A 13,693-nucleotide genomic window follows, 5' to 3' on the forward strand; every position below is an offset into this window, starting at 1 on the left:
GTTTTATTGCATTCCATTCAACTAAACAGTTGAATTACTTATTACAGTTCTATTTCACTACAGCTTTATTCCATTACAGCTTTATTCAATTACAGTCCTATTCCATTACAGTGAACCAAACGTACGGTTAGTGGTAACTAAAATACTAATAATAACAACAAGAATAATAAAAAAAATTGAGATTGAAAATAAATAAAAAATAAAATCAAAATTCAAGTAAGAGTCGAAATTAAAAACAAGCATGAGAAACTCAGAACAAGATTGAGGTTTGCTTATTTTGTTCATTAAGTAACTATTTAGTTCGTAAAGTACCTGAACCCCAATATTAAGAAACTACAAAAAAAAATGGATGGGAGAGTTGAAAATTTGGGTTGGGTAAAATCATCGCCAGTACCAAGCGTCCAAGAGATTGTGAGAAGCGATTCTCAATCAGTTCCTGAAAGATACGTTCATGAAAATAATAAGGATGGTCCTATTGTTTCTCAGGATTCGGCTAATTCACTTCAAATTCCTGTCATAGATTTCTCTTTTCTAGCCAAAGGTGATGAAGATGAAGTCCATAAACTACACCTTGCTTGCAAGGACTGGGGTTTTTTCCAGGTAAATCCCATATCTCTACTTATATATATATTTTATCTCCACTTGGGTTACCAATTCAAACGGAGAGTAATTTTAAACACAGATAATAAATCATGGGGTGAAAGAGGAGATCCTGAGGAAGATGAAAGCCGTAGTAGCAGCTTTATTTTGAACTGCCAATTGAAGAGAAAAAGAAATATGGCAGGGCAGAAAATGAAATTGAAGGATATGGGCAAAACTTTGGAGTCTCTCAGCACGAAAAGCTTGATTGGTCTGACATGATTTATTTAAGCACTCTCCCTTCTCAAAACAGGAACTTCAAGTTTTGGCCCCTCTCTTTACCAGGTTTCAAGTATGTAACAATCCCATGTAGATCCCCGAAAGGATTGATAATTCGTGTGTCTATATCATTTCAAGTATTACATACTTGTAACAAATCTTATGTCGTGTTGATTTTCCTATGGATTGTAGAGAAGCACTGGAAGAATACTCGAGAGAAATGCAAAAGATAGGTGAGGAAATCCAAGCAAACCTTTCAGTTTTAATGGGGTTAAAAAGAGATGAGTTGAAAAGTTCACAAGGGGAACTTAAACAGGGCATAAGAATTAATTATTACCCAACATGTTCAAGGCCCCATCTTGTTCTTGGGGTTAGCCCTCACTCAGATGGCACAAGTTTCACTTTGTTGCTGCAAGATGATGATGTCAGTACTGCTCTCTAAATCAAGCACAATGCAGGTTGGATCCCTGTTAAACCTATCCCAAATTCACTTGTCCTCAACATTGATGATGCCACTGAGGTAATATATATACGTCATCATTCTTAATTTAGATATTCCAATTCGGTTCACTGGAGTTCAACTCCATAACCTTTTTATTTTTTTATTTTGGTTCAGATTCAAAGCAATGGAATGTACAAAAGCATTGAACATAGAGTCATAACAAATGAGAAGAAAGCAAGAATATCAATTGCAACCTTCATGTTTCCAGATGATGAGCAAGATATTGGTCCACTTGAAGCAATGATAGATGACCAAAATCATCCCAGATTGTATAGAAACATCAAGTATGTTGACTATATTAGAGAAAAATTTTCTAGGGAAATGGAAGGAAAGGTCCACACTCAATTTGTCAAGCTACACAACAAGTGAACACTAGCCATCTTTTTTTTTCCCTTGAACTAAATTGATATTACTAAATTAAAATTAAAAAAATGGTATAGAAAAATATAAAAGTAGGCTTTGATGTAAGATTGTAACCAAGTCTATTACATATATACATGAGATAGAATAAAATAATATTTATTATTATCATTTTTGTTGTTCTTCACTTTTTTGTCTCTTTCTAAAAGAAAACAAAACAAAGTTGTAAGTGAAGAAAATTATGAAAATAACTAAAGTCAGTTTTAATTTTCGTTAATAATTCCAACCAAATTTATAGGTTGTCAAAAACCGACAAAGTGGAGTTATGAATACAATCCAAGTTTTACTTTTAATATAATGTTGGAAAACTGAAGCTGAACAATTCTTTATCCAAAGTGGATTATAATCCTTATAAAAACAATTAAATTTATGATATAGATGAAAAATATTATGTAAATTTTATTATATTAAAAGAAAACCCTCTTATAAACTATATAATTGATTTTGTATATGAAAGAGTATTTTAATAATTTCATGACTGATTTGGGCATAATTGATCTGTAATATCAACTTAATAAGATATTTGGTGTCCGATTTATCCTTACGTATTAGATTACAACCCAAATAAAAACAACTTTCTGATAGAAAATGGGTTGTGAAATTTCTTCTTTTTCTGTATGAAAGACAGTAACAGTGAAGAAAATATGAAAAGATATTAAAAGAGGTAGGAAAGGCCATGGTATTACAAATAATAAAGAATTAATTTGGATTTCCTTAAATTTCATTCAACAATTTATTTTACTACAATGCTTTTATAATAATTACGTGAAACTATAACTTTGACAAGCTTTTGATGGTTTCCCAATCTACCTAGAAAACGGCATATACGTTGTTGATTGGCATGTTTCAACATTCGGCTTTGCTTTTATCAGACAGAAAACTGATAATTTGAATTTCTGAAGACTTGACATCGGATCTTATTGAGTAGTGGTTAATGCTCTTGTCACACATCCATTTGACTCGGATTTTGAATCATGTCATCCCCATTCCCACACCCCCAATATTGTATAGAAAAAAATAAAACATGACCTCAGTGGTCATACGAAGTAAAGAAACACCCGGACCATCACATGTATTAATAGCAAAATGTTGTAATTTCACAGTGACCTGCCCTTGGAGATGAAGAAGATTAGCATCAGCCAGCCGGCCAGCAGAGGAGGGAAAGAATCACAAGAAGCAAGTAAATTGGAAAGTGATAGATGATTGTGATGGTTATGTCTGTTGGGATCATATAAGAATAAAGTTAAATAACAATAGAATTCTTATTTCAGACTTTAGAGAAAACAATCTCATTACTTGTAAGAATCAAAATCAGCTTTTCTGCTGTTAGAAATGTCACTTCGTTTTCAAATAACAATCTACATGTCCTTGCTGGCTGCTTCCATCATATTGATTTTGAACACTCCTCATTATCATATGATCCCTAACAAGTCACCTCGGAACCGATTGACCAAACTCTATGCCAACACAGAATGCACTCAATCAGAATGTTATCAGCAGAAACCATTCTACAATGTGAAAATAAAGCAGAGATGATGATAATAATATCACTTAATCCTAATCAACAAACAAGTGCAGCAATCTAATCTCAATAAGATAATATTTATGAATGGCATTAATGAAATCTGGTTTTGAACTTATGTTAATAGAATAGCTAAGGACACTTTCCAGAAGGTTTGTACAAACTTATAAATATACCAAAACTTCAAATAGTTATTATGAATAGATCATCTAAAGTAGTTTCAACAGTGTTCAATCTATAAAACTCAAATGAAGAATAGATGACAGGTCCACCACCGAAAACAGCTACATGTCTCACGTACCATCAATTCCATCTGGGAAAAGGAGCAGCTATGTTACCATCATGGACTAGATCACTCATAATGAATCACTTTTAAGTGCAATAAATCTAAGTAAATATATGATTCTACAAAGGTGATTTAACCATATCCTGACCTCTATTACAGAAATATTTAGAATGCATTCACTCGGTCTAAATGTATCTACTACACTTGAGGATAGGTTAACGATCCACCCTAATGTTTAAACAGATAGGGAAAAGAAGAATTTGCAAAGAATGAAGCAATTGTAGGACAAAGCTGGATGGAAGAGGTCAGTGGGGTGGCAGATGCTACTTGTAAGTCTTGATGTTATATCTTTCCCTATATAGCATAAGCAAGACTAATTATCAGGAACGCAGGAAGAAACAATCCAATCACTGCACAAATGTGGGAATAAGAGTAAGTGTTCCATTCCCACAAGGACAAGAGAAAGCGATGAGTTAGGTCTAACAGAGGCTTTTCTTTTCCGAAAATAGGAAGAGTATAAAAAATGGAACTGATTTAGATTATAAAAATACAAACGTAAGACTAAGGCTCTATCCTGACATAATTAAATATTTTTAAGATCACTAAAAAAGCACTCATGATTTCGTACTTGAGAATGAGGATGAGCCTGTCACTGTAAATTCCCACTTTATTTCTCTTATTGAACTTATGTGCCTGCAGGAACCAAATATTCAGGTCAGATATCTTTAAGATACATTATGAAAGTGCCAGCCCCATTTCATAGACCCTATTTTGTTTTGCTCAGATAAGACAAGTTCAACGATCTGATAGCCTCCACAAGTTTTGAGCAACAAAAGTTTTGAAAGTTACTTCTAATTAGCTATGTTATACAATAGGAACTGCCACCTTTAACCTCAACCAACTACTATAAGGATCAGAGATGGAAAGCATTTGTGATATGATATCCAAGTAGCATCCAAAATATAAGCTGGGACCAGATCATTCAATTCATGAAATCTTGCATCTTAAAAATATATCCATATAATCTTTGCAGTCCTCTTTTTTACTAATAAGCCTGAATTTGATAAAAACATGTTTATAAGGGTACATGAATTGCCTATCCATTTCAAGGTGAGTATTTGTCAAATACCCTAGAAGGAAAGCTACCTCTACGCCTAACTGACTAACTCAATGAACAGCTATGAAGATACAAGTTTATGCATCTTTCCAATAACTCACTTTCTAGAAAAAACATAATATTCCTTGGTTTTTGATAAGTGCATGGTCTACAGTCTACTGCAAATACTCAGCTCAAAGACAGAGAAATAGAGATTTTGCAACTCGCTTCTTACTTCTACAGGGATGAAGGAAAGCGTTTTCAAAAAGTATGAAATATGAAGAATTCAAAAATAAAAATGGCATTGATCAAATACATTAATTTGAGTTAGTGTTAGTTAGAAATTGCTCTGTTTGATCAATATGATCTTGCTATTAACCTGAAAGCGTTCAACCACAATTATAACACACAGAAAATTTTCGAGGCTAAAGAAAAAAAAAAACAGAATTCTTATGTTAACATCTTAATTCCTGAAACAATTGAACTAGGAAAAAAGAATTATTCAGTTTAAACAGAAAATTCAATACCAAAAGTAAAAAAGATGAAATAATAGCAGATATATAATATCATATTAATAGTAGGAGAAGCAAAAAGAAAAAAAAAGCAACTCACTATAGAAAACAGATAAAACAGTACTAGAGGCCGGGATAGGTGCAGCAGAGTGTACCCTGAGAAAGAGCCCGGCAACTCCTCGATGTTGTGCTTAGGCATGAAGTCATCCTCGCCACTGCCACTGCGCTGTGTAGCGGCAACAGTGACTGCACAGATCCCAGCTCCGATGGACACCTGCCATCATAAAAAGAACAATAGTTGAACTTTAAGTAATAAAGAATTGGTAATGCTCTATTTATAAAACGAAAAAATAAGTGAGGAAAACAGAGAAATGAAATTTAGAAAACCAAAAGCAAAAAAAAAAAAAACTGCTGTACCTGGAGGAGAAACGGCGAAGAGGAGATATGGAAGGGGAGGGGAGAGGTGAGGAAATGGAGGGAGCGGCGGCGGATCTGGAAAAAGAGGATTTTGGACCGTTAGATCTAACAGCGGATTTGATGAAGGGTGATGATCTACTGATGAATCTGTTGCAAATTGAAGCCATTGGGAAGAAAACTTTTTGAAGGAGATGGAGAATTGAAAAACTTTTGAGAACCTCAGAACAGCAGGCAGGGTTTAGGGTTTTAGCGATATGAAGTATCTGATGCGATCAAATGTTAGAACGGGTCGGGTAACCGTTTGGAGTGGTAATTGTAAAAAAATAAAATAAATAAATAAGCTCGGGTTCTTTATTCCCTTGTGGATTGAAAATCGGTGTAAAAATGAAAGTTGCTAGGAGAAATTTTGATATGGGATAATTTTTTAAAATAATTAAATAAGGTTAAATAATAACTTTTAAGATAAAAAGATAGTTTATTAAATATTCTTATTATAGATTACATTAAGATAATTAAAATAAAAAATTCACACAAAACAGTCATCTAGTTAAATGATGTGAATTGAGTTACCAAAAAGTAAAAGAGCTTATAATATTATTAGCCTCTAATATGTGAAAGTTATAGATGAATTTTTTTTAATCAACTACAAGTCTCCATTAAATAAAAAACACATAATGCCTATATCCTAAGATGTCGAATTGTTATTCATCAAATTATTAACTTTCATATCCATAATCATATAATGATCATAAAATCTTCAAAGGTGTAGACACCTCGTCTATTTGGAAAAGGTTGGATTAAATTACCCTTTCTCAATCTCTAAAAATAACTTGAGGAAAAAGCCTCAATAGCTTGTGATATTCTAGTCCAAGCATAAAAAGGCTTATCAATCACCTTGGCCTCAAAGATATTACCATAAGAAAAGTACTTGGCTTGGAAAACCTTGTAGTATAAAGACTTCTTATGATGCATAAAATATATAATCTTTTAAAATATCAAATAAGGGCTAAATATTTCAAGAGTACTCAAATAAATTTTTTTTCGATGTTGTATATTTGACTCAATTATCATGTGTTATATTCTAAACACGACAATATTAATTTTATGCTACAAATTAGATGAAGTGCATGAAAAGCCTTTATTGAACACATTCAAAAAAGTTTGGCTCTTATTTGCTCATTTAAAAATGTTTTATCCTTACATGATAAACCCCTTATGGATTTAACTCTAAATTGAGCATTTAATAAAATCGCTATTTTCAAATTTAGGCATCTTTTAAACTTAGAGTTAAATCACAAATTGAGACTTAAACTTGATAATTTTTTTCATATTAGGGTTTAAACCTTTTTTTTTGTCCAAGTTAAGCCTAAAAATGGCAATTGTTCTTCCATTGGATCTTGAACTTTTTTTTTGTCTAAGCTAGTTCTTGAAAACCTAAAGTTTATCCCCCAGTGTAAGAACTATTGTCAAGTTTAGGCTCCAATATAAAAACAATTGCCGAGTTCAGGGAAAACTTAGACAAAAAAAAAAAAGGTTCAAGCCCTAATATGAGAAAAATTTGTCTAGTCTTACCCCTAATGTAAAAACAATTATCAAATTTAAGATCTAACTTAAACTAAAATATATTGAGGCCCCAATACAAAAAAAATTACCAAGTTCAGGTCCCAAATAATGATTTAACCATTAAATTTATGTGAAATACAGTAAAAAAGCAAGAAGAAATGAGATGAAGAATTCTTTTTTACTTCCATTTTTTAAATAATTCTTTTATACCAATAATTTTATACATTTTTAGGTTTGAATTAGATTTGGACATTTGTGTGCTTTTTATTGTATATTTTTATTTTATATTTATATATTAATAATGAATATTATATTTTAATACATGAATGCGTTGTCTGTACTGGGTGTTTCTATTTTAAATTATTTATTCATTTTAAAAATTTTCATGTTTTTCTCACACAAATAAGGAAAATTAGATTTTATTTCTAACAATCTATTAAGTGAATTCGGATAAGTGTGTAATGTCAATGTTTATATAACAAAAACAAATGTTTAAAATTTAAAATTTATTGATTTAATTAAGTTAAAAATTATGATGAAAATTTTAAACTCCTCCTAAGTTTTAAAATATTTTAAATTTACAAAATATTAATATATTATCAATTTAGGGATTTTTAGCCTAATCATCTATTTAGATATTAAATACAATATCACATATTTAAAAAATAATATTCTTAAATTTAAGTGACACTATTTTGTCCTAGATGGTGCAGGTCAAATGGAGCGGTCCTACAATGGGCTTCTTCAAACTTAACAAATCCTGAGAAAAGTGGTACTGCTACAATCATCATAAATGAGAAAGTAGAATGGGTAAAAGGATCATATAGGAACATCCCATCAGCTACTAACGTCTACACTCAGCTGTGGGCACTCAAAGGTGTACTTACCTTATCATTGCAGCGGAATATTTTTAATTTAGAGATTAAACTTGATGCTGATTGTGATTAAACTTATCCAAAATCATGAGACTAACAATATTTTCCTTGTTGCACTTGTTAATGACTGCAGGTTACTCGTATCTAAATTTGAGAAGACCTCGCTTTCGTATATCTACAGGAAGGGAAACCAACGTGTTGATATGATGGCTTGATTAGGGAGCAGTTTTGAACAGTTACAGAATTCTAGCACCTTTTGTTATAATTATCTTTTGTGTGCTTGTAATGATCTTCCCGAATGTATCAAGGCTCTGTTGAAGTTCGATGCCTATGGTCCTATTTGCAATTTAACCATTTTCTAATTTTTTAACTTCTCTTTTAAAATATATAAGTGAAATAATTAATCAATGTATTTTATATATGCTCTATATCATATACTGAATCAGTATTTAATACTTAAATTAACGATTAAATTGAAAGAAAAATTAAATTAATATAATATTAATACTTTAAAATTTTAATTAAATCATTTTAAAACTAGTGATTAAATTAGAACCTTAATAGTTTTGTTAGAAAATATCTAATATTAGCGAAATTTTATTATATAACAAAATATACATATTAAATATAAATATATTAAAAAAGTTGAACAACACAAGCGTGAGGTGTTCTACTGAAATAAAACGAACGAGTCTGTTTTCTTTATTTGCATATTTGTGATCCGACTAAACAAATGACCCCAACAACTAAAGGCCAGTTCTGCATTGCTTTTTAAAAGCACTTCTGGCTCCAAAAGCACTTCTGGAAGAAAAGCTGTGCAGAATAAGCTACTTTTGGCTGAAATTTTTAGCTTTTCAAAAGCACTTCTGAAAATGAGAAGTTAAAATTTTTAGCTTTTCTTCTCTCAAAAGCACTTTTAATGCTTAATTACTTTTTCACCCCTCCAATAACATAGTACTTCCTTTTTTTTTTCTTGGTACTTAATTACACATGTGTTAAAATCATTAATTAAAAATAAAAAAATATTTTTAAAATACTAATTACAAATATTTAATAGTTATATTTAAATATTTAAAATATAGTTTATATATTCTAATTAAATTTTATAAATAATTAATATTTATTGCTTAAAATATTTAAAATTTATATTTTATAGATTAAAATATTAACAAGAAGTTATAATAATTTTTTATATTCTTACTAAAATATAATAATATTAACTAATTTAAATATTATTTAAATGTATATTTTCTTGATAATAACACGTCTAAAATGGACATTTTATTTCTCAAAAGTACTTTTTGACAGCAATGCTAAACACTCAAATTTTAAACTAAATTTTTCAAAAGCACTTCTCAAAAGCATTTTTCCACAGCACTTTTCAAAAGTATTGCCAAACTAGCCCTAAGAAGGAAATGTGAAAGGAATCAGAAGAATGGGTCAATAGACCCTAATTGAAGGAAAAGGTTTTTTTACCCAACTCACTCAAAATAATTAATTATTTACGAAAATAACCTAAGTTAAAACTTTTGTACGAAAATGACTCGTTCTCCACAAAAGTCGTTGGTGTCACCTAGAGGTGATCATGGGCCGGGTCGGGCCCATACAAATTTTTAGGCCCGTCTACTAGGTCCGGGCCCGGCCCGGCCCGAAATATGGGCCTAAAATTTTGCCCAAGCCCGACCCGAAATAAAATTACTAAGCCGAGCCCGCCCGACCGGCCCATATTAAATTTTTTATTTCATTAAATAAAAAATTTAAAAATATAATAAATCAAATATATTTAAAAACATAAAACAAATATTAAAACAAATAAAAATAATACTAAAACAATTCTTAAAACAATACACAAATTAATAATATAATAAAAATTGTTATATTAAAATTTAAAATAATTAAAAATAAAATAAAAATATATATATATTAATATATAATTGGGCGGGCAGGCGGACCCGGCCAAAAACTCTTACTGAGGTCTGCCCGTTTCTAAACGGGCCTCGTTTTTTGTCCAAGCCCATTTTTCGGCCTATATTTTACCCAAACCCTCCCATTTTTCAAAGGGCCTTGGTGGGTCAACCGCCAAATTTTATGATCGGCTCTAGTGTCACCGACACACCTGAAAGATCGCCCCCAATTATGAGTCAATCATTACCTCCTTTTAAAAATTTTTTTGAGTGTCACCATTGTTTCTGGCGGCATCAGTCTGTATTTTTCAAAATACTTGTTAAAAATACGTGTATTCAAGGAGGGAAAAAATATTTTTTAATGGGTGTCGCTGGTCTGTCAAGTGGCACCAGTCAATAAATTTAAAAAAAAAGTTATTTCTTTTGTGTCACTAGTGTGTTAAGCGCATCAGTAAGAATTTAATAAAAAAAAGGTGAAATAGAAAAAAAAAAGTTGAAAAGAAACAGTTGAAATAGAAAAAAAACCAAAAAAAAAAGAGGGAAGTCCATGACCGATGTGTGCTTCATAGGTGGTTTTTGTTTTCTTAGCTTGTCAATGTCGCCATCAGTGGATAAAATATTATTTAAAAAAATAATCTTAGATGAGATGAGAGTAAGAAAAAAAAAAGATATGAGAGAAAGATAGAATGACAAGAGCGAAAGAGATATGAGAGAAAGATAGAGAGACGAGAGAGGAAAAGTCAAATATGAAAAAAGAAAGAGGATAACAACTATGTAAAATAGAGATATGAAAGGGAATAGAGTATCAAATTCTCTATTTTTCATAAAATATTCAATTTCCTTTCATATCTCTATTTTACATAATTGGTATTCTCTTTTCTTTCCCATATTTGATTATCTATTTTCCATAAAATATTAAATTTCCTTTCATATCTCTATTTTTCATATATGTTATTCTCTTTCATTTCCCATATTTGATTCTCTATTTTCCATATACTCTTTTTCTTTCCCATTCGAATTTCTATTCTTCTTCGCAATTGAAAACCCTAGCCACCGCACTCACTTGTCCTTTTTGTTATTTATTTATTTATTTTTCTTTTACTTCTTATTTTCAATTGAAAACGTTAGCCAGTGTACTCAATAGCCGCCGATGTCATCGTTTACAGTGGCCTTTTGAGCCAATTTCGACACCAAAGAAGAGATTTTCTCCTTCTCTTTGACTTTTACGATTCAAATCTCTCAGTAGTCGGCTCCAAATCTTTTAAAACAATGGCCATAGTTTTGAACTACTCTTTCTACAATGATTTTTTTTAAATATCACCGATGTTGAATGACATGACGGCAACACCTAAAAAAATGTTATTTTAAAAAATTTTAACGGATGCTGCCTGACATACCGACGTCACCCAAAAAGAATTTTTTAAAACAAAATTTCTTTTTTTCCCTCCTTGAATACCCATATTTTTGACGAATATTTTAAAAAATAAAGATAAGTGTCGCATGGCACAGCGGCGATATCCAAAAATAATATTTAAAAAAAAAACCAATAATTGAGTCATTATTGAGGGGCAATGCCGCCGATGTGTCAAGCGACACCAACAGACACTATGGAGAACAAGCCATTTTCATACATAAATATCGACTTAAATTATTTTAGTAAATAATTAATTATTTTAGGTCAATTAGATTGAAAAAAAAACTAAGGAAAATATACAACTAACGTCAATAATGGAAAATAGGTGCAATAAATTAAATCTAATGCTTTACCTTCGTTCTATGTTATAATTCTTATTGATTAAATAATAACTAAAATTCCTATATGTACAATTTTTTAATTAATCTTGAGAGCCATATTTGTAAGTAATAATTAAATTTTTATCGAATAATAGTATATAAAAATAATGAAAAAATGCCGGACCTTCAAAACATTTGTTTTTATATGAAATATCATGGTTTGTCTTAGAAAAAAAGCCAGTTTTGAAAAAGAAAAACAGATATTTAAGTTTTTAAAATTAAAATATTACCCATCTTATTAAATATGAATTTAAAACTCTTTTCATATCAACAGCCTTAGTGTAAAGTCCACTGACCGATAGCTCTAGGATCAAACCAAAAAAAGGGCAAAACTATATCTATTTTCCCTGATCAAAATTACATTTTTGTTAGTCACCTTTCAAAAGTTACATAATTATCATTAAAATGATCGAAATATTACATTTTGATCAATCATTCATTAACTTTTGTTAAGAGGATAACATGGCATGTTAATTTAAAGGGTTAATAATTAATTTAGCCCCGAACTATAATTAAAATATTAATTTGATATTTTTAAAATTTTCTTAATAATTCTAAAAAATTTAAAGGGTAAACTATTCAGATAACCACTCAAGTTTTAATGCGTTCCTATTCTGGTCTCTAAATTTTTTTTTGTTAATTTAGTCATTTTCGTTAGATTAATTGTTATTTTTAGTCACTCTATTATTAAAATGCCTTGGTCACTGAACAAAATGTTGATGTTTTAGTCTTTTGATTGATATAATAACAAATGTAACCCTTAATACTTTACACATTCTTTCAAGTTAGTCTTAATTCTAAAAAAATTTAACAAATTTAACCCTTAATGCTTGCACATTTTGTCAATTTAGTCCAAGTTCAAAAAACTATAATTTTAAAACTAAAATATATATAATTTATTATAAAAAATTTAAAAATTTAAAAGAATTATTTGGTTGCGCTTTGATTGCAGATGAAACGATTTATACTTTTATTTGGCTGATGCAAACTTGGTTTATAGCAACGAGGGAACAGGCTCCGCTAGTGATGCTTACTGATCAAAACAATGCCATAAAAGCAGTTGTGACTATTGTATTTCCTGCTACACGCTGTTGTTTCTCTTTATGGCATGTGTTGGAAAACTTACCGAGGCATCTTGTATACTTTTTTATATATTAATATATATTAATATTTTATGTTTTATGTTTTTTTAAAATAAATTATACATATTTTCAAGTTTTTAAAATTATAATTATTTTGAATTTGGACGAAATTGACAAAATATGCAAACATTGAGAGTTAAATTTGTTGAATTCTTTTATAATTAGGAGTAACTTGACAGACTGTGTAAAGTGTTAATGGCTAAATTTGTTATTATACCAATCAAAAGATTACCACATCATCATTCCGTTTAGTGATCAAGGCATTTTAATGATGAAATGACTAAAAATGACAATTAATTTAACGAAAGTGACTAAATTAACAAAAAAATTCAGCAACCAAAATAGGAACGCATTAAAACTTAAGTGACTATCTGAATAGTTTACCCTTTAAATTGTTTAGAATTATTATTAAGAAAAAAATTAGAAGTATCAAAATTATATTTTAATTATAGTTCAAGGGCTAAATTAGTTATTAACCTTTTAAACTAACTTGTCACGTCATCCTTTTAATGAAAGTTAATGGATGAGTGACCAAAATATAACATTTTAATAACTTTAACGACAATTATGTAACTTTTAAAAGTTAAATGACTGAAACGTAATTTTAATCTAATGTCAAAGACAATTGCTGTAATTTACCAAAAAAAATCAGTAGCAGTAGTTAAAAAACATCATGATTCAAGTAAGCCTCCTTTAATCATAACTTAAAAACCTTATTTTAAGACATAATCATCAAAATAAGGCAACTACACCTTTAATTAATTAAATCAATCTCTCTTTCTTTCCCTTTATTCACTCCCAA

At 30.0% G+C, this 13,693-nt stretch overlaps 1 protein-coding gene and 1 pseudogene across 7 annotated transcripts; one reads left to right on the forward strand and one right to left on the reverse strand.

Annotated features, from left to right (window-relative positions):
• Nucleotides 1–224: 224 nt before the first annotated feature.
• On the forward strand, nt 225–1,891 carry LOC108469303 (S-norcoclaurine synthase 1-like; annotated as a pseudogene).
• A 1,092-nt stretch (nt 1,892–2,983) lies between these two features.
• Nucleotides 2,984–5,930, reverse strand: LOC128296340 (protein NONRESPONDING TO OXYLIPINS 2, mitochondrial-like). Of its 7 annotated transcripts, none has more exons than XM_053031504.1 (4): nt 5,614–5,930; nt 5,297–5,470; nt 4,217–4,281; nt 2,984–3,237 (listed from the first exon to the last, which is right to left on the reverse strand). In XM_053031504.1, exons 1-2 carry the CDS (start codon nt 5,778–5,780, stop codon nt 5,320–5,322), a joined length of 318 nt encoding a protein of 105 aa, XP_052887464.1. In that variant the 5' UTR covers nt 5,781–5,930; the 3' UTR covers nt 2,984–3,237; nt 4,217–4,281; nt 5,297–5,319. The 7 variants fall into 7 exon arrangements, with proteins under 7 accessions (XP_052887464.1, XP_052887463.1, XP_052887467.1 ...); XM_053031505.1 differs by lacking the exon at nt 2,984–3,237 and adding an exon at nt 3,407–3,615; XM_053031509.1 differs by lacking the exon at nt 2,984–3,237 and adding an exon at nt 3,407–3,615 and having other exon boundaries at nt 5,352–5,470; nt 5,614–5,929.
• Between the last annotated feature and the right edge of the window lie 7,763 nt (nt 5,931–13,693).

Source organism: Gossypium arboreum, chromosome 8 (assembly GCF_025698485.1).
Source record: "Gossypium arboreum isolate Shixiya-1 chromosome 8, ASM2569848v2, whole genome shotgun sequence".
NCBI classification, from domain to species: domain Eukaryota; kingdom Viridiplantae; phylum Streptophyta; class Magnoliopsida; order Malvales; family Malvaceae; genus Gossypium; species Gossypium arboreum.